This window comes from Lepidochelys olivacea (assembly GCF_965140295.1).
Source record: "Lepidochelys olivacea isolate rLepOli2 genome assembly, chromosome: 25".
Lineage (NCBI taxonomy): Eukaryota > Metazoa > Chordata > Testudines > Cheloniidae > Lepidochelys > Lepidochelys olivacea.
The window spans coordinates 6514921-6528647 of record NC_140435.1 but is presented as its reverse complement, the minus strand read 5'-3'; the positions used below and the strand labels follow the sequence as shown (position 1 = coordinate 6528647).

Here is a 13727-nt window from a genome sequence, read left to right as displayed (position 1 = left end):
AAAACCAGTTTCATGACTGGCCAGGCTACGGTGTGAAAGTTCTGTTTGTTTCTCCTTGATGAAACCTCCCGCCCCTTGGTTCACTCTACTTCCCTGTAAGCTAACCACCCTCCCCTCCTCCCTTCGATCACCGCTTGCAGAGGCAATAAAGTCATTGTTGCTTCACATTCATGCATTCTTTATTCATTCATCACACAAATAGGGGGATGACTACCAAGGTAGCCCAGGAGGGGTGGTGGAGGAGGGAAGGAAAATGCCACACAGCACTTTAAAAGTTTACAACTTTAAAATTTATTGAATGCCAGCCTTCATTTTTTTCGGCAATCCTCTGTGGCGGAGTGGCTGGTTGGCCGGTGGCCCCCCCACCACGTTCTTGGGCGTCTGGGTGTGGAGGCTATGGAACTTGGGGAGGAGGGCGGTTGGTTACAGAGGGGCAGCAGTGGCAGTCTGTGCTCCAGCTGCCTTTGCTGCAGCTCAACCATACACTGGAGCATACTGGTTTGGTCCTGCAGCAGTCTCAGCATTGAATCCTGCCTCCTCTCATCACGCTGCCACCACATTTGAGCTTCAGCCCTGTCTTCAGCCCGCCACTTACTCTCTTCATCCCGCCACTTACTCTCTTCAGCCCACCACCTCTCCTCTCAGTCATTTTGTGCTTTCCTGCACTCTGACATTCTTTGCCTCCACGCATTCATCTGTGCTCTGTCAGTGTGGGAGGACAGCATGAGCTCGGAGAACATTTCTTCTCGAGTGCGTTTTTTTTTCTTTCTAATCTTCACTAGCCTCTGGGAAGGAGAAGATCCTGTGATCATTGAAACACATGCAGCTGGTGGAGAAAAAAAAAGGGACAGCGGTATTTAAAAAGACACATTTTATAAAACAGTGGCTACACTCTTTCAGGGTAAACCTTGCTGTTAACATTACATACATAGCACATGTGCTTTCGGTACAAGGTCGCATTTTGCCTCCCCCCACCGCGTGACTACCCCCTCAACCCTCCCCCCTTCCTGTGGCTAACAGTGGGGAACACTTCTGTTTAGCCACAGGCAAACAGCCCAGCAGGAACCTCTGAGTGTCCCCTGAAGAAAAGCACTCTATTTCAAGCAGGTGACCATGAATTATATCTCACTCTCCTGAGGATAACACAGAGAGATAAAGAACGGATGTTGTTTGAATGCCAGCAAACATACACTGCAATGCTTTGTTGTACAATGATTCCCGAGTATGTGTTACTGGCCTGGAGTGGTAAAGTGTCCTACCATGAAGGACGCAATAAGGCTGCCCTCCCCAGAAACCTTTTGCAAAGGCTTTGGGAGTCCATCCAGGAGAGCCGTGAATGCCAGGGCAAAGTAATCCTTTCACATGCTTGCTTTTAAACCATGTATAGTATTTTAAAAGGTACACTCACCGGAGGTCCCATCTCCGCCTGCCGGGTCCAGGAAGCAGCCTTGGGTGGGTTCAGGGGGTACTGGCTCCAGGTCCAGGGTGAGAAACAGTTCCTGGCTGTCGGGAAAACCGGTTTCTCCGCTTGCTTGCTGTGAGCTATCTACAACCTCATCATCATCATCATCATCCTCATCTTCTTCGTCCCCAAAACCTGCTTCCGTGTTGCCTCCATCTCCATTGAAGGAGTCAAACAACATGGCAGGGGTAGTGGTGGCTGAACCCCCTAAAATGGCATGCAGCTCATCATAGAAGTGGCATGTTTGGGGCTTTGACCTGGAGCGGCTGTTCGCCTCTCTGGTTTTCTGGTAGGCTTGCCTCAGCTCCTTAAGTTTCAGGTGGCACTGCTTCAGGTCCCTGTTATGGCCTCTGTCCTTCATGCCCTGGGAGATTTTGACAAAGGTTTTGGCATTTTGAAAACTGGAATGGAGTTCTGATAGCACGGATTCCTCTCCCCAAACAGCGACCAGATCCCGTACCTCCCGTTCGGTCCATGCTGGAGTTCTTTTGCGATTCTGGGACTCCATCATGGTCACCTCTGCTGATGAGCTCTGCATGGTCACCTGCAGCTTGCCACGCTGGCCAAACAGGAAATGAGATTCAAAAGTTTGCGGTTCTTTTCCTGTCTACCTGGCCAGTGCATCTGAGTTGAGAGTGCTGTCCAGAGCGGTCACAATGGAGCACTCTGGGATAGCTCCCGGAGGCCAGTACCGTCGAATTGTGTCCACAGTACCCCAAATTCGAGCCGGCAAGGCCGATTTAAGCGCTAATCCACTTGTCAGGGGTGGAGTAAGGAAATCGATTTTAAGAGCCCTTTAAGTCGAAATAAAGGGCTTCATCATGTGGACGGGTGCAGGTTTACATCGATTTAACGCTGCTAAATTCGACCTAAAGTCCTAGTGTAGACCAATTCTCCATGAATTTATTTAGTTCTTTTTTTAACCCTGTTATAGTCTTGGCCTTCACAGCATCCTCTGGCAAAGAGTTCCACAGGTTGCCTGTGTGTTGGGTGAAAAAAATACTTCCTTTTGTTTGTTTTAAGTCTGCTGCCTATTAATTTCATTTGGTGGCCCCTAGTTCTTGTGTTATGAGAAGGAGTAAATAACACTTGCTTATTTATTTTCTCCACACCAGTCATGATTTTATAGACCTCTATCATATCCCCCCTTAGTCATCTCTTTTCAAAGCTGAAAAGTCCCGGTCTTATTAATCTCTCCCCACACAGAAGCCGTTCCATAGAATCATAGAATATCAGGGTTGGAAGACACCTCAGGAGGTCATCTAGTCCAACCCCCTACTCAAAGCAGGACCAATCCCCAACTAAATCATCCCAGCCAGGGCTTTGTCAAGCCTGACCTTAAAAACTTCTAAGGAAGGAGATTCCACCACCTCCCTAGGGAACACATTCCAGGGCTTCACCACCCTCCTAGTGAAAAAGTTTTTCCTAATATCCAGCCTAAATAGAGGGGAATGATCACGTCCTCGATCTGCTGGCAATGCCCCTACTTATACATCCCAAAATGCCATTGGCCTTCTTGGTGACAAGGGCACACTGTTGACTCATATCCAGCTTCTCGTCCACTATAAAAGACGATTACTCACCTTTGTAACTGTAACCCTTCTGCCCATCAGAGTTGGCAGCAAAAAGGGCCAGGTTCAGTATCTAGGGGTTCCATTCCAATAACACAATGCAAAACCAGCTCAAGCCCCCACCCAGTGACCTGGGACAAATATATACCACCCCCGCTGGGCGCCTCTAAGAGAGGAAGCCCTCTCACAAGCACAGAGTCTGAGTGTAGCAAAAGCCTTTTAATAACAGAGAGAAACAATGTGGCATTATGTTGGGGAAACACCACCAACAGGATTCATAACACAAGCCATGAGCAAAAAACCCACCCCAAGCAAATTGGGGCGTGTCCTTTCCCTTTGGTTCTTGAGTCCAGCAACCCAAGTCCCAAAAGTCCAACAACCCAAAAGTCTCTGTCCCTGGTCAGTGCAGCGCCAGAGTTCAAAAGTTTATTTGCAGAGTTTTACCTCCCAACCTGGGTGGAGATGGGGGATTAAGGGGCACCTTACGTGGTCCAAAGCCGATTGCCCCACCTCTCCATGGGGCTCCGCTCTACCAGCCATCGCTCCGCTCTGCTAGCCACACCCCATGAGCTGCTCCAGTTGCCCCACAAACCGCTCTGCTCCACCAGCCGCTCTGCTCTGCCAGCCATCCCATGAGCCGCTCCAGCCATCTCACGAACTGCTCCGCCATATATCTTCCGGCCCCCCAATACTGAACACAACACTCAGTGATTTCAGCTCTTAGTAACTGACTGCTGTGCTGGGCATCACAACATGGGGAATAAATGGCCAGCCCTCTGTGGAGATAGAGGTGGTTAGGGACTATTTAGAAAAACTGGACGTGCACAAGTCCATGGGGCCGGACGAGTTGCATCCGAGAGTGCTGAAGGAATTGGCGGCTGTGATTGCAGAGCCATTGGCCATTATCTTTGAAAACTTGTGGTGGACGGGGGAAGTCCCGGATGACTGGAAAAAGGCTAATGTAGTGCCAATCTTTAAAAAAGGGAAGAAGGAGGATCCTGGGAACTACAGGCCAGTAAGCCTCACTTCAGTCCCTAGAAAAATCATGGAGCAGGTCCTCAAAGAATCAATCCTGAAGCACTTACATGAGAGGAAAGTGATCAGGAACAGTCAGCATGGATTCACCAAGGGAAGGTCATGCCTGACTAATCTAATCGCCTTCTATGATGAGATTACTGGTTCTGTGGATGAAGGGAAAGCAGTGGATGTATTGTTTCTTGACTTTAGCAAAGCTTTTGACACGGTCTCCCACAGTATTCTTGTCAGCAAGTTAAGGAAATATGGGCTGGATGAATGCACTATAAGGTGGGTAGAAAGTTGGCTAGATTGTCGGGCTCAACGGGTAGTGATCAATGGCTCCATGTCTAGTTGGCAGCCGGTGTCAAGTGGAGTGCCCCAGGGGTCGGTCCTGGGGCCGGTTTTGTTCAATATCTTCATAAATGATCTGGAAGATGGTGTGGATTGCACTCTCAGCAAATTTGCGGATGATACTAAACTGGGAGGAGTGGTAGATACGCTGGAGGGCAGGGATAGGATACAGAGGGACCTAGACAAATTGGAGGATTGGGCCAAAAGAAATCTGATGAGGTTCAATAAGGATAAGTGCAGGGTCCTGCACTTAGGACGGAAGAACCCACTGCACAGCTACAGACTAGGGACCGAATGGCTAGGCAGCAGTTCTGCGGAAAAGGACCTAGGGGTGACAGTGGACGAGAAGCTGGATATGAGCCAGCAGTGTGCCCTTGTTGCCAAGAAGGCCAATGGCATTTTGGGATGTATAAGTAGGGGCATAGCGAGCAAATCGAGGGACGTGATCGTCCCCCTCTATTCGACATTGGTGAGGCCTCATCTGGAGTACTGTGTCCAGTTTTGGGCCCCACACTACAAGAAGGATGTGGATAAATTGGAGAGAGTCCAGCGAAGGGCAACAAAAATGATTAGGGGTCTGGAACACATGACTTATGAGGAGAGGCTGAGGGAACTGGGATTGTTTAGTCTGCAGAAGAGAAGAATGAGGGGGGATTTGATAGCTGCTTTCAACTACCTGAGAGGTAGTTCCAGAGAGGATGGTTCTAGACTATTCTCAGTGGTGGAAGAGGACAGGACAAGGAGTAATGGTCTCAAGTTGCAGTGGGGGAGGTTTAGGTTGGATATTAGGAAAAACGTTTTCACTAGGATGGTGGTGAAACACTGGAATGCGTTGCCTAAGGAGGTGGTGGAATCTCCTTCCTTAGAAGTTTTTAAGGTCAGGCTTGACAAAGCCCTGGCTGGGATGATTTAATTGGGGATGGGTCCTGCTTTTGAGCAGGGGGTTGGAGTAGATGACCTCCTGAGGTCCCTTCCAACCCTGATATTCTATGATTCTATGATTCAGTAGCCTGTAACTATATTCCTAATGGAATCAAAATTAGCGCTAAGAAAAGGAGTACTTGTGGCACCTTAGAGACTAACAAATTTATTTGAGTATAAGCTTTCGTGAGCTACAGCTCACTTCATCAGATACATTCAGTAGAAAATACAGTGGGGAGATTTATATACACAGAGAACATGAAACAATGGGTGTTACCATACACACTGTAAGGAGAGTGATCACTTAAGATGAGCTAATACCAGCGGGGGGGGGGGGGTGAGAACGGGACGAGACAACGACATTCTACAGTGGAGAGAGGAGAAAGTGCAATTAGCATGTAAGGCCTTCACCAAAGGGCCCATACCACCAAGTATTAATACCTACCCTCAGCCTCTCTCAATTTGCTGAGTTTTGGAACCCATGTCCCTTGCCTAGTGATTGCTACTCAGTTGATGGCGAGTCCCTCCATCATAACAAAAGGCCAAGTACAGTTCCAGTGTCCTTGATTCACATAATCAGGATAATAATAATTTATCCTTCCTGCCCCAATAACAGAGAAACTGGGGATCAGACAGCAGCCAAAGTGACTATTTGGGCTCATGCTAGGGGGGGTGGGTGCGCCTATGCAAATGAGATCAGCCCCTGAAGTTCTTTTCCATAACTTGCCACAACTCACCACCAGATGTCAGGGTGGAGCTTATCCTGGCTCTGCTTACATAACTGTTGTTCTTTGAGATGTGTTGCTCATATCCATTCCAATTAGGTGTGTGTGTGCTGCGTGCACAATTGTCGGAAGATTTTTACCCCAGCAACACTCAGTGGGTTGGCTGAGGCACCCCCTGGAGTGGCGCTTCCATGGCGCCGGATATATGCCCCAGCCGATCCAGCGCCCCCTCAGTTCCTTCTTGCGGGCTACGTCGACAGAAGGGAAGGAGGGTGGGTTTGGAATGGATATGAGCAACACATCTCGAAGAACAACAGTTACAAAGGTGAGTAACCATCTTTTCTTCTTCGAGTGCTTGCTCATATCAATTCCAATTAGGTGACTTCCAAGCCTTACCTAGGTGGTGGGGTCGGAGTGAGATGTCGCTGAGTGAAGGACTGCTGAACCAAATGCAGCATCACTCCTGGAATGCTGAATCGCATAGTGGGCAGCGAAGGTATGCACCGATTACCAAGTCGCTGCCCTACATATCTCCTGTAGGGGTACGTGTGCCAGGAAAGTAGAAGATGAAGCCTGAGCCCGCGTGGAGTGGGCGGTAAGGTGCGTAGTTGGGACACCAGCCAAGTCATAGCACACATGAATGCATGATGTGATCTAGGACGAGATGCGCTGGGAGGAGACCAGAAGGCCCTTTATCCGGTCTGCCACAGCAACAAACAGCTGCAACGTTTTCCTGAAAGGTTTCGTTCGCTTGATGTAGAAGGCGAGGGCCCTGTGAACGTCCAGGGAGTGCAGCTGTTGTTCCCGTCAAGAGGCGTGTGGCTTCAAGTAGAAGACGGGGAGGAAGATGTCCTGGTTGAGATAGAAGACAGACACCATCTTAGGGAGGAAGGCCGGGTGGGGTCACAGCTGTACCTTGTCCTTATGGAACACTGTATACGGTGGTTCCGATGTGAGTGCCCTGAGCTCAGACACACGCCTCGCCAAAGTGATAGCTATGAGGAAAGCTGTCTTCCACGAAAAAGTACAGGAGTGAGCAGGTGGCCGTCAGCTCGAATGGGGCAGCCATGAGTTTGGAGAGAACCAGGTTAAGATCCCACGTAGGGACCGGTTGTCGAATTCATGGGAACAGGCGCTCCAACCCCTTGAGAAATCTGCTGACCATGGGATTGGAGAAGACTGAAAGCCCATTTTCGCCCGGGTGGAAAGCCGAAATAGCTGCCAGGTGCACTCTGATGGATGATATTGCCAAGCCCTGCTGTTTTAAGGACAGGAGGTAGTCCAAGATGATAGGTACTGACGCCTGTAGCGGGGCCGTATGACTCTGAGCGCACCAGCAGGAAAAACGCTTCCACTTGGCTAAGTATGTGGACCTGGTAGAGGGCTTCCTGTTACCCAAAAGGAGCTGCTGTATCAAGTGAGAGTCGCACAGCTCAGATTGAGTTAGCCATGCAGAATCCACGCTGTGAGGTGGAGAGATTGCAGGTCAGGATGACAGAGTCGTCCGTGGTCCTGAGTGATCAGGTCTGGCCACAGCGGGAGTGGAATCGGAGTGTCCACCGACAGCTCTAGGTGCAGGAGCTGTTACTTGTCCTGTGCGCTCCAGCAATGGACGCGGCTCCGACTGCAGTGCGGGAAGTGTCGGTGGCTGTCGAACCGACAAAGATGAAGATCAGTCAGCACCTGCTTGGGCTGCTTCTTCTTCTGGCCCAGAGACAGGGACCGGCACCGCGGTGGTGGAGGTGCCGGGGCGGCCTGACGCCACGAGTCTTTAGCAGAGTCTGAATGCGGTGCTGGACCAGTCGGTGCCACAGGGGCACTCCGCACCAAAGACGACGCCGAGTCCCCGTGCACGGAGGAAGGGACCAGGCTACGTGCCGCCTCCATAAGGAGATGCTTGAGTCTAAAGTCCCGCTCCTTTTCGGTCCATGGCTTGAAGGCTTTGCAAATGCAGCACTTGTCCGCTTCGTGGGATTCCCCCGGACACCCTAGACAAGAGTCGTGGGGGTTTCCGCTTGGCATCGGTTTCAGGCAAGCCAAGCAGGGTTTGAAGCCCAGGAGACCCAGGCATGGGCCCCGGTACCGGGATGGGGGAGAGGGGAGAAGACCCCGCTCCACCCTACTAAGTACAGTGATCTAACTACACTAACTAACTACTAACAACTATAAACAACTATTAACAACTAATTACAACTATTAACAGGTACTAAGAGAGAAAGCTAGGGAGAGTGGAGATCAGCTATGCTGTGCTCCACAGTTCCAACGGTTAGAAGGAACTGAGGGGGCACTGGGTTGGCTGGGGCATATATCCGGTGCCATGAAGGTGCCACTCCAGGGGGCGCCTCAGCCGACCCACCGAGTGTTTTTGGGGTAAAAATCTTCTGACGATTGTGCACGCGGTGCGCGCACACCTAATTGGAATCGATATGAGCAGGCACTCGAAGAAGAACCCCTAGGTCCTTTTCTGCAGAACTGCTGCCTAGCCATTCGGTCCCTAGTCCGTAGCAGTGCATTGGATTCTTCCGTCCTAAGTGCAGGACTCTGCACTTGTCCTTGTTGAACCTCATCAGATTTCTTTTGGCCCAATCCTCTAATTTGTCTAGGGCCCTCTGTATCCTATCCCTGCCCTCCAGCGTATCTACCTCTCCTCCCAGTTTAGTGTCATCTGCAAACTTGCTGAGGGTACAATCCACACCATCCTCCAGATCATTTATGAAGATATTGAACAAAACCGGTCCCAGGACTGACCCTTGGGGCACTCCACTTGATACCGGCTGCCAACTAGACATGGAGCCATTGATCACTACCTGTTGAGCCCGACAATCTAGCCAGCTTTCTATCCACCTTATCGTCCATTCATCCAGCCCATACTTCTTTAACCTGCTGGCAATAATATTGTGGGAGACCATATCAAAAGCTTTGCTAAAGTCAAGGAATAACAAGTCCACTGCTTTCCCCTCATCCACAGAGCCAGTTATCTTGTTACAGAAGGCAATTAGATTAGTCAGGCATGACTTGCCCTTGGTGAATCCATGCTGACTGTTCCTGATCACTTTCCTCTCCTCTAAGTGCTTCAGAATTGATTCCTTGAGGACCTGCTCCATGATTTTTCCAGGGACTGAGGTGAAGCTGACTGGCCTAGTTCCCTGGATCCTCCTTCTTCCCTTTTTTAAAGATGGGCACTACATTAGCCTTTTTCCAGTTGGGAACCTCCCCCGATCGTCATGAGTTTTCAAAGATAATGGCCAATGGCCATACCCCTAATCATTTTTGTTGCCCTTTTCTGAACCTTTTCCAATTCCAATGTATCTTTTTTGAGACAGGGCAACCATATCCGCACACAGTATTCAAGATGTGGGTGTACCATGGGTTTCTATAGAGGCAATACGATATTTTCTGTCTTATCGATCCCTTTCTTAATGATTCCCAACGTTCTGTTTGCTTTTTTGACTGCCGCTGCACATTGAGTGGATGTTTTCAGAGAACTCTCCACAATGACTCCAAGATCTTTTTCTTGAGTTGTAACAACTAATTTAGACCCCATCATTTTATATGTATACTTGGGATTATGTTTTCCAATGTGCATTACTTTGCATTTATCAACATTGAATTTCATCTGCCATTTTCTTGCCCAGTCACACAGTTCTGAGAGATCCTTTTTTAGCTCTTCGCAGTCTGCCTGGGACTTATCTACCTTGAATAGTTTTGTATCATCTGCAAATTTTGCCACCGCACTGTTTATCCCTTTTTCCAGATCATTTATGAATATGTTAAATAGGACTGGGCCCAGTACAGACCCCTGGGAGACACCCCTATTTACCTCTCTCCATTCTGAAAACTGACCATTTATTCCTCCCCTTTGTTTCCTATCTTTTAGCCAGTTACTGATCCATGAAAGAACCTTCCCTCTTATCCCATGACTGCTTTCTTTGCTTAAGAGCCTTTGGTGAGGGACCTTGTCAAAGGCTTTCTGAAAATCTAAATATACGATATCCAGTGGATCCCCCTTGTCCACATGCTTGTTGAGCCCCTCAAAGAACTGTGTAGATTGGTGAGGCATGATTTCCCTTTACAAAAACCATGTTGACTATTACACAATAAATTATGTTCATCTATGTGTCACAATTTTGTTCTTTACTATAGTTTCAACCAGTTTGCTGGGTACTGAAGTCAGGCTTAGCTGCCTGTAATTGCCATGGTCTCCTCTGGAGCACTTTTTAAAAAATTGCATCATATTCGCTATCCTCCAGTCATTTGGTACAGAAGCTGATTTAAATGATAAATTACAGTCAACAGTTAGCAGTCCTGCAATTTCACATTTGAGTTCCTTCAGAACTCTTGGGTGAATACCATCTGATTCTGGTGACGTATTACTGTTTAGTTTATCAATTTGTTCCAAAACCTCCTCTAATGACATCTCAATCTGGGACAGTTCCTCAGATTTGTCACCTAAAAAGAATGGCTCAGGTTTGGGAATCTCCCTCACATCAATCATGAAGACCAATGCAAAGAATTCATTTAGTTTCTCTGCAATGGCCTCATCGTCCCTGAGTGCTCCTTTAGCATCTCCATTGTCCAGTGGACCCACTGGTTATTTAGCAGCTTCCTGCTTCTGATGTACTTAAAATATTTTTTTGCTTTTACTTTTTGAGTCTTTGGCTAGCTGTACTTCAAATTCTTTTTTGGCCTTCCTAATTACATTTTTACACTTCATTTGCCAGAGTTTATGCTCCTTTCTATTTTCCTCATTAGGATTTAACTTCCACTTTTTAAAGGATGCCTTTTTGCCTCTCACTGTTTCTTTTACTTTGTTGTTTAGCCACGGTGGCTCTTGTTTGGTTCTCTCACTGTGCTTTTGCATTTGGGGTGTACATTTAAGTTGAGCCTCTATTATGGTGTCATTTTAGTGTAAGGTTAATGCCTACATTTCCAGTGTTGCTGCCCTCCAATCTCTTTCATGCTCTCTCTCATGCTGCCCCTTACAAGTGAGCAAAGCTCCCAGTCAGCTTGCAGAAAGCCCCCAACTTGTCCTCAAAGTCCCTCTTAGGTAATATATTTGGGAATGAGAATGGCTAAGCAAGGGAGAGATCACTACTACTGCCCAGATTAACAATTTTGCACATCCCCTTTTACCCCATCCCACCCAAGCCTGCTTCTTGTCTCATCCATTTGTTATATTTGATTGTTTCGTGGGTCAGCTCTTTGGGACAGGGCCGTTCATTTGTTTGTACATCACCTAGTACAATGGCTTGTGGCTTTCAGGTACTACTACAATGTTAAATAGTGAGCTCTGGGAGGTGGTTTCTCCTTTCCCATCTCCAGATCCCTGAACAAAACAAAGAACCCATGGCATGGCTACATCGTGACCACTTCCTGTATTAACCTGTTGCATATATTAACTTCTCACTCTTTAAAAGACATTTTTATTTAACAAAAGGGAAGTGGCTTTTCATGACGTAACTGTGGCATTCATTTGATTTCTTGCACCCACTAAAGAAGTCATAACTCACCATCTAGTTCAGGGGTGGGCAAACTTTTTGGCCCGAGGGCCACATCTGGAAATAGAAATTATATGGCGGGCTATGAATGCTCAGAAAATTGGCGTTGGATGTGGGAGGGGGTGAGGGTTCTGGTTGGGGGTGCAGGCTCCAGGGTGGTGCCAGAACTGAGGAGTTCAGAGTGCGGGAGGGGGGTCTGGCCAGGGGAGTGGGGGGAGGTGAGGGCTCCAGCTAAGGGTGCAGGCTCTGGGGTGGGAGATGAGGAGTTTGGGGTGTAAGAGGATGCTCTGGGCTGGGACCGAGGGGGTTGGAGGGCAGGAGGGGGATCAGGGCTGGGGCAGAGGGTTGGGATGCAGGCTCTGGTTCGGGGTGCAGGCTATGGGGTGGGGTTGGGCGGTTTGGGTGCAGGAGGGTGCTCCAGGCTGGGATCGAGTGATTCAGAGGGCAGGAGGGGGATCAGGGCTGGGACAGGGGCATGGGGAGAGGCTCAGGGGTGCAGGCTCTAGGAGGCGCTTACCTCAAGTGGCTCCCTGAAGCAGCGGTATGTCCCTTCTCTAGCTCCTATGTGGAGGCACAGCCAGGCAGCTCTGCATGCTGCCCCGTCTGTAGGCACTGCCCCTGCAGCTCTCATTGGCCGTGGTTCCTGGCCAATGGGAGCTGCAGGGGCAGTGCTTGCGGCAGGGGCAGCATGCAGAGCAGAGCCCCCTGGCTGCTCCTATGTGTAGGAGCCAGAGAGGGGCCATGCTACTGTTTCTGGGAGCCGCCTGTGGAGCAGCCCCCAACTCTGCACCCCAGCTGGAGTACCAGAGCAGGGCAAGTCCCAGACCCCACTCCCTAGTGGGAGCTCAAGGGCCAGCTTAAAACAGCTGGATCTAGCCTGCTGGCCGTAGTTTGCCCACCCCCAATCTAGTTCTTAGTTGGCCAGGATGCCAGTGTTAACACTTCTGTTTTAGGAAACAAGTGTCAGGGGACTGGGATCTCAGTTATACATTTCATATGAAAAGTGAGATCCTTCTGTAGCAGTGTCCCATTCCACCCCTCCGGGGGTATTACTTCAACACTCTCTCTTCCCCCATGCGTACCACAAACGGATTAATCATTTCTTGCAGCACATCTGAATTGCTCCTAGGAGCTCTCCCATGCAAGACCTAGGTTAGATTAATTCTTCTTAGCATGCAAGAGAACAGGATCACAGCACAAAGCGATACACGCACAGCCATATCACGTGAGTGAAGAGGGACTGAGGGTATGTCTACCCTGAAAAGTTGTTGACAAAACTTTTGTCTTTCACGGGTACTTAAAAAAGCCCCTCTACAAAAGACAAGTGTTGCCGATTCAAAGGGCAGTGTGAATGCGGCTTTGTCAGTAGCAGCACTCTCCTGCCAACAAAGCTAATGCCTCTCCTGGGGCTGGGCATATTTTGTCAGCAAAAGTGCCAACAAAGAGCTTTTACACACATTGACTTTTAGCGACAGCCTTGTCACTAAAAGCTGCATGATGTAGCCAGGCCTTAAGTGTGACGCTCTGTACCTCAGTGGAACACCCAGCACCCCCATACTCATCCTTGTAAAATGATGGTGTGGTATCTAATGCAAAGTTTGTCATGTTGGGTGTCTGGAAGACTCATGATGCCTGAGCATGGTTGTAACAGTAAGGTTATAGTAATGTTATAGGTTATAATTTCATGTGTATAGTTATGAGGCTGAAAAATGTGTCCTCATGGCTTAAAGCAAGCCCAGACAAAAACTCTCTAGCAGCAGAGAGGCAGTTCACACCTCATCAGGGTGTGGATGGGAGAAACCCAGCCCAGCCTCACAGGAACAAAGGACAATGGCCTAGGCAGCAACAAAAGAATCTCTTAGACTCTCGAGGGAGTCAACCCCCCCCCCTTCCTTTGGTCAGTTTGGAACTGTGATAGGGTAATGCTCACCTGACTCTGAAGAGGCGAGTGGGGGGGTGGGTGGGAGACGGAAGGAGGGCGCAAAGCCAAGAACATGATAAAAGGAAGAGATATGTGCCATGCTCTCTCTCTCTTCCACCTACATCTACGGACACCACACCAAGTGACTGAAGCACTGATCAAAAGGAGAGATCTTGACTGAAAAGTAACCAGCCAGCCTGTGCTGAGAAGCATCTAAGTTTAGAAGGACACTGAAAGTGTTAAGGCAGCTTAGAATGTGTT

The 13727-nt window shown here is 48.9% G+C and overlaps 1 protein-coding gene across 1 annotated transcript; it reads right to left on the bottom strand.

Moving 5' to 3' along the window:
* Positions 1-310: 310 nt before the first annotated feature.
* LOC311513171 (uncharacterized protein) lies at positions 311-2294 on the bottom strand. Its single transcript, XM_084614828.1, has 2 exons — positions 1409-2294; positions 311-826 (listed from the first exon to the last, which is right to left on the bottom strand). The coding sequence occupies exons 1-2, from the start codon at positions 1998-2000 to the stop codon at positions 642-644; spliced, it is 777 nt and encodes a 258-aa protein (XP_084470954.1). The 5' UTR covers positions 2001-2294; the 3' UTR covers positions 311-641.
* Between the last annotated feature and the right edge of the window lie 11433 nt (positions 2295-13727).

What these genes read in the sequence shown, in the direction of transcription:
- LOC311513171 (XM_084614828.1), bottom strand. Translation starts at nt 2,000, where the DNA reads ATGCAGAGCTCATCAGCAGAGGTGACCATGATGGAGTCCCAGAATCGC. An exon ending in AGGCGGAGATGGGACCTCCG is followed by an intron (nt 827 to 1,408) that starts GTGAGTGTACCT and finishes TTTCTCCACCAG; the next exon opens with CTGCATGTGTTTCAATGATC.